General features: G+C 42.2%; 1 protein-coding gene across 1 annotated transcript; it reads left to right on the top strand.

Annotated features, from left to right (window-relative positions):
* Positions 1-1,329: 1,329 nt before the first annotated feature.
* On the top strand, positions 1,330-4,132 carry LOC115153771 (arrestin-C-like; the record flags this gene model as incomplete). The annotated part of the gene is made up of 13 exons (XM_029699348.1): positions 1,330-1,365; positions 1,499-1,559; positions 1,660-1,704; positions 1,812-2,065; positions 2,165-2,238; positions 2,407-2,545; positions 2,666-2,750; positions 2,831-2,903; positions 3,014-3,151; positions 3,244-3,327; positions 3,443-3,516; positions 3,697-3,700; positions 3,831-4,132. Coding segments are annotated over 13 exons (1,146 nt in total), but the record flags the coding sequence as incomplete, so codon positions are not given.
* Positions 4,133-7,476: the final 3,344 nt, after the last annotated feature.

Genomic DNA, 7,476 nt, shown 5'->3' with positions numbered 1-7,476 from the left:
GAAGAATAGTGTGACATAAGAATACGCTAGTGTGTAATTCCTGCCCAGGTACTTTGAGGTATTGTCCAGTTTTCTGTGCAGTCTATTGGATGAGATTTGTCAATAGCAGCAGTGCGAAAAGATAATCCCCAGGCAAGATTTGGCTCAAGGTAACTCACAGTGATGCTGTAATCTCATTCCACCAGATTAGCCATCCGCCTTTCCCTTGGCACTCGACACTGACGGAGCATCCTTCCATCTCATTGCTGGATTAGGGGTTATTCCTGATTGTGATCTACATTCACCTTTTTGTTGTGTCATTTTTAACAAAGTCACACATTGCACATGTGTTTTTGTTTGTTTTTTTGTCTTCCACAGAAATATACCTGAAGTTGCTGTAAAATGGCTAAGTGAGTCAAACCTTTTCTATTAGGGAGTAGCAACACTCCATGTGACATACCTTTCTATTTCATGTAGGCCTAGCTGATATCACCTTACTCGCTGGTATACTTTAAATGGAGCAGAATAGGAAAACGTCTCTAACAAATATGGCAAGCAATACTTTTAAGAGCTCAGAGGACTGCTGACTACAACCGGAGAAAGCTCACACCAGAAATAACTTGGGTCCTATCCAACGCTGAGCACATGCATATTAATAAAACGAAGTGTTACCATTCGCAAAGGATTTGTCTGTTTGTCAGAGACATTAGGCTTACCTCGAACTTTTCATCTCTCATAAGAAAAACTCCCTAGAGCAGTGTTTCCTCCAAAGATTTTTATGACTTTGGTTGCCTTAAGGTGCTAATCAAAGTCAATGAATAGGTTTCCCCTGATGAATTATGAAAGGAGGGCTCCATTCAGTTCAACAGTATTGGAGAGAGAGGCAGACAAGGCTGCAGCTTTGACTTGAGCACCTGTGATTACCCCGAGCACTATGTGATGAATGGTCACTCATGCAGGGTGGCTTACAGCCCAAGTAGTCGGGTAGGTAAAACTACGCTCAAGGGTTAATTCCTCAGCTCTGCTCTTGTAAGACGACATATGACCATGACTTATGGCCCCTGCCATTAGGCTGGCCCGACAAACACATGTACAAACTCAGGATTGGGAAACAATTTGGACAAAACATGTCAGTTATCATCATTTAGTATAAATGATGTGTTTGTATCAGGTTGTGTCGTCATCAGTTGCACACCTGCACACATTTGATGAACTGTTGATTTGATCATTTGTCTTTTTCACTACTTGCAATGAACTTTGTGTGTTTTCATCCTTTCAGAATGTGCCACTATACAGTGAAACAGTTTGAATACTGCTGAGTTTGACTGTTTCCTTTTCCTTTGATCTTTGCTAAGGTTGTACAAGAAAACCTCTGGGAATGGCACAGTAAGTGAAAACCTTTTTCCGTCTCTCTAATAATACTTGCCCCGTGGAAATAGAGACCATCACCTATTTGTGATGAACGTGAAAGAGCTCCGGTTACATTCTGTGTTGACATTTTCTTTCTTCCTTTCTTCAGCTTACCCTTTACCTGGGAAAGAGAGACTATGTCGACCATGTTCAGAATGTGGACCCTGTTGGTAAGTATTACTTTTATACTTTTCACATATGTATTATATCCAGTTTAGATATTTGTGTTGAGGGGCTAATCTCTCAAATCTCTACCCATCGTTGTTACAGAGGGAGTGGTGAAAATTGATCCTGCAGGCATTGCAGGCAGGAAAGGTACACTTTATTTTACAATACTATTTATTTTTTACAGAGAAGTTGCTCATGTGAGCAATTCTGCGGAATGATAGCGCACTGGTTAATGTTTATCCTGTTCTCTACAGTGTTTGTGAAGCTGGCTTGTGCCTTTCATTATGGCCGCGAGGACCTGGATGTCATTGGACTGTCCTTTAGGAAAGACATCTGGGTCAAGCACATCCAGCTGTACCCTGATGCTGGCCACAAACCCAACCTCACTCCCATGCACGGCTGCCTGCTCAAGAAAGCAGGAGAGCAGGGCCGTGCCTTCACTTTCGACATTGCCACAAACCTTCCCTGCTCTGTCACACTCCAGCCAGGACCAGATAATGCTGGAAAGGTAGGCCCTTGCCTTGATAATCTTTTCTTTTTTTTTTACCCCAGATTGATAGAATTCCATGATTCATTATATTCACATTGACCTTTTGTGTACACCTAGGCTTGCGGTGTGGACTTTGAAGTCAAGACGTACATTGCAACTGAGACAGACCCCGAAGAGGAACTTGATAGGAAGTGAGTGGCTATCCAAATCTTTGTGTTGTTTATTGAAATATTTTACACACATTAAAAATTCTCTACATGTTAAAACCAATTGTTTCTTTCTGACCTTATATCATCTCTGCCTCCCTGTCTCTCTCCCTCCCTTCTTCACTTTGCTAATTTCCCCCTCCGTCTTTGTAGAGACACTGCTCGCATGACCGTCCGTAAGATCCAGTTTGCCCCAGACGCGACTGGTGCTCCTGGGCCCAAGGCTGACATCTGCAAGAGCTTCATGATGTCTGACAAGCCTGTCCACCTACAGGCCTCTCTGGAAAAGGAGGTGAGTTACACAGAAGGCCTCACTGGATTCTACAGCACATCTACTGTAGCAACTTTATTGGAACACATAATAAAAAGGGGATGTAGACATTTGACAATTTTGTCTTCTTATCGATGTCAGATCTACTACCATGGCGATCCGATCAACGTCAACATCAAAGTCAAAAATGAAACCTCCAGAACAGTGACAAAAATCAAAATCATAGGTAAGTCTATCACCACTGACTCTGAATGTTAGAACTAAAATGCTCTACTTCATTTGGTAACAGTGGTCTCTTTCCTTTAGTTGAGCAGACTACAGACGTGGTTCTCTACTCCGCAGACAAATACACCAAAACCGTACTTGCTCAAGACTTTGGGTGAGTAGACAGAAACCCACCCTCAGGCAATGTCCCTCTCCTCCTCATCTTCTAGGGAGTGCTCTTCCCCTGATGCTCTGAGTCCTAACATCTCCGACCTTCTCTTACAGAGAGACAATAGATGCCCATAGCACATTCAATAAATCCCTTGCCGTCACCCCCCTACTGGCCGAAAACAAGAAGAAGCGCGGTCTGGCGCTGGACGGCAGACTGAAGGACGAGGACACGAACCTGGCCTCCAACACTATGTGAGTGGCAGTCGGTTAATATCATCACATTCAGATCTAGACTGGAACAATCTGAGTCCATCTCTCACCCTCTTCTCCTTACCCCCAATTAGTATTAGACCCGGTATGGATAAGGAAGTGTTGGGAATCTTGGTCTCCTACAAAATCAAGGTCAACTTGATGGTGTCTTCAGGAGGGTAAGGCTTAGCTTAAAATATATATATTTTTTGCTTGTAAGCCAATGTCATGCTTTCCATTGAATTGGAGGAAAATAACACATTCTAATCTACTATGTTCTTTACCCCCGTTCAGCTTGTTGGGAGGTCTCACAGCCAGTGACATACAGGTGGAGCTCCCGCTGATTCTCATGCATCCCAAACCCCAAGGTAAACTAATAGTATTACCTAATAAATAATAGGATTTGCCGTATCTAATAAACTCTGTCAAAGTAGAGCTGATGTGCTGAGGGTGTAATGTCTCTCTCTCTCTACTCATTCAGAGTTGCTGCTAATGTAACTGTTCTACTCTTTTCCCTTCTACCATAATGAACCCTATTACAAGAACAGAAGTGTGAGTATAAAATTATAGAATATAATAAACCGGCATGTATTAGTCGCATACACCACAGTATTCAGCTTAAGTGTTGTTTTTTTGAATTGCCTTATGAGTTTGTGTTATTCTCATGTTTCCCCCCACCCAGAGTAGAAACCTCTAAGAGTGAAGGTGAGCTTCTATCCGACAGACTTATAGACCCTACTGTACAGTGGACATACCTTTGATGTGAAGTGCCTGTTCATTGTTGGGCTGTTGAACTCTGGTCTTGATAGAGGCCAGGCTTTGCCCTGGATAGAATTAGCATGAAGGCACCCACAGTTGTATTTCAATTAAGTAAAAAAAAAAGAAAAAAGGTAGATTACTCAGATGATCCTGAGACTAAATCGAATCATTGTAATCATGGCATTACTTCGGGACCAGAGTTCACTGCCTCAGTTCACACGCTGTCATTCACTGTAGTCGTCTGTGACGGTCACCAAGCAGAGATATTTATTGTATATGTTTTGTGAATCCCCAGAAGGGAAGTCACCCTTGAGGTTGAGTAAATTCCCTCAGCAGTAGAGAAAAGAAAGAGGGACTGCAAAGATGAATGGAGCAATGCCGTTGACAGCTGCTCAGATTGAGACTGACGAACAAACCAAAGAAGAAACAGGAATACCTCATAAGAAGAACCATCCATCAGAAACACATGATATTGATTTATTTGACTATTACAGACATGTCTTCAGTTGTGGTTTTGTGAGCTTGTACTGTATGTTGATATCCAGCCATGCATATGAATCATATCGCTTTACCATTCACTCTGTACTTCTCACATAAATTCATGGGGGGGGGGGGTCAACGATCACATCCAACCAGTGGCGTCGCGTCATTCAGGGCAGGTGGGGCCGTTTTGAACCAGTTTTTTTTGTTTGCCTGTTTTGCATGTTATTTTGACATTCATACGTGTCACATATCAGTTTGCAAATAATGTAAAACATGGTCTCTTTTTTGCTTTCATGAGTAAGGCAGCGCCAAAATGCAGGTGTTTCAGCCTAGCTCAGTACTTTCTATGGTGGTGGGGCAGCCAGCGGAAAATATGAAGCATAGGATTTGTTCTCTAGTTGCGCCGTGATTGCCTCAGTGTTCTGTCACTCATGGGGACACTATGTCACTGAAAAATCTACGGGTGGAGCTTGAAAATTCAATCCCCTTGAGTGCTGCCATAGACCTACATTAGAAGTGCCCATCCAAGAAGGCTCAAGGTCATTAGCCACAGATAAAATGACGTTAAATCACGTTATATCTACCGTAGCATTGATTGGACTGATCATGTGAACATCATACTTTCAAAATCTTAGCTAGCAAGCTAGACAAGCAGTCATCTTCATGCATCAAGTCGGTAATCTACTGGCAAATCCTTTTCAATCCTTGTCATATGAAGAGAAATTACAGATAAAACATATCGGTGCTCATCGGCCATTGGACATTACACAACAAGTTGGAAATCGCAAATTCAACAATGAGTGCTCACTGCAGCCCCGGGTTCGATCCCAGGTTGTGTCACAGCCGGCTGTGGCCAGGAGACCCATGAGGCGGCACACAATTGGCCCAGTGTAATCCGGATTAGGGGAGGGTTTGATCGACAGCAATGTCCTTGTCTCATCGTGCTGTAGCGACTCCTTGTGGTGGGCCGGGTGCCTGCAAGCTGACTTCGGTCATCAGTTTGACAGTGTTTCCTCCGACACATTGGTGCGGCTTGCTTCCGAGTTAAGTGAGCAGTGTTTCAAGAAGCAGGCTCTCAACCTTCGCCAAGTCCATAGGGGAGTTGCAGCGACGAGGCAAGATCGGAGCTACCAATTGGATATCACGAAAAAGGGGCTAATGCCATGGGCAAGAAAAGTTTGAATACATTGGCCATGCTGTCAATCCAGCATGACTTCTGCAGAATTCAAAACAACTGGAAACTCGGGACTGGGAAATCTCAGACTTCAGTGAGTTCAAGACAACTGGGAACTCAGATTAAACTAGCTCTGACTGGGAAATGCAGAAAATAATTTTGAACGGTCATCCAACTCGGAATTCCAAGTCGGGATTTCGGGCCTCTTTCTAGAGCCCACTAGAAGGACTGCCGCGCCACCTTCCTGTTCAAGTGAGCACAGCACAACAAGGTGAGTCCAAAAATGTATTGTATGCTGCGGCATAAATGATGTAATAAGCCAGGGAGATATGTATACTGTAGCCAAGAAAGTAATATTAAGTGTACAGTATGTTGTGTAGTAAGCTGGTAGATGCCCATGTGCCTCACCCTAAAAATGTGGTCCCTTTCCTCCCTCATAACTTAGCCTACTGTTATGACTTGATGGTGCACATGTAGCCTATAGCCTGTTTTAGAGAAATGCCATCATCGAATATTGTAAGAGCTTTCATTGTCTGCTTATATGCCCCCTTTATTTATCCTACGGTTCTGACTTGGTGTACAGGGAGAATACTGAATACTGTGAATTATGTCACTGTTCATTTGCTAAACAAATAGTTATATTGTTTTTTGAAAATGCAGTAAATGAGGCTGAATTACCTGTTTCGTTGCCAGACAAACCTCCACTGATAGCCAGGTGTAACGGTGGTAAGGATTCACTCCATAGTGCTGATAAGAAAGCTCTGCTTTACATAGTCCATAAAGGTTTGTGGGCACTGTTTGTCACCGATATAGTGCAATGAATGTATTGTTTAGTGTTGTGTAGTGGCTTTGCGTGCATGAATAATTATATATATTTTTTTGCCCCACTAATATTGACATGCTAAAATCGCCACTGCATCCAATATACAGGGGGTTTATTGGTTTGTCAATAAAATCCTACTCATAAACTACTCCAACCGACAGGGAGTCCGGTAGTTTATCATGTTCAAAGAATTGTGTTTTTCTGTGAGATGTATGTATGTATGTATGTATGTATGTATGTATGTATGTATGTATGTATGTATGTATGTATGTATGTATGTATGTATGTATGTATGTATGTATGTATGTATGTATGTATGTATGTATGTATGTTTTTGGCTGATAAGTAATTGAACCAAATAAAAACACCACATATACTTCTAAGATTGCTTTTTCAACCATTCATTGCAGTGCATTTAGGTGAGATGTCCATGGCGCTGAACTGGCATCAGGTAATGAGGGGTCTTCATAGCAATAAATGTTTTATAGTGTTCTCTAACATACACCAGGCACATGTCCAGCAAACCATGTACATTTTTTCAATACTTCACTAAAATAAAAAAGTACAGTGCCTATCATAAGTACTCACCCTCCTTGGATTTTTTTGGTCGATGATCTACACTAAAAACTCCATAATGTCAAAGTGAAAAGAACATTATGTAAATGTGTACAAATAACTGAAATGTCTTGCTTTTTCACTGAGTCTAAAAAACATTACGAACACCTGCCCATTCCATGACATAGACTGACCTGGTGAATCCAGCTGAAAGCTATGATCCCTTATTGATGTCACTTGTTAAATCCACTTAAATCAGTGTAAATGTAGGGGAGGAGAAGGTTTAAAAAAGGATTTTGAAGCAATGAGACGATTGCAACATGGACTGTGTATTTGTGCCACTCAGAGGGTGAATGTGCAAGGCAAAATATTTAAATGCCTTTGAACGGGGTATAGTAGTAGGTGCCAGGTGCACCGGTTTGTGTCAACAACTGCAAGGTGTGTTTTCACTCTCAATAGTTTCCCTTGTGTATCAGGAATGGTCCACCACCTAAAGGACATCCAGCCAACTTGACACAACTGTGGGAATCATTG

This window comes from Salmo trutta, chromosome 19 (assembly GCF_901001165.1).
Source record: "Salmo trutta chromosome 19, fSalTru1.1, whole genome shotgun sequence".
Lineage (NCBI taxonomy): Eukaryota > Metazoa > Chordata > Actinopteri > Salmoniformes > Salmonidae > Salmo > Salmo trutta.
Note: the sequence above shows the minus strand (reverse complement) of the source record. Positions and strands in the feature narration are given on the sequence as shown.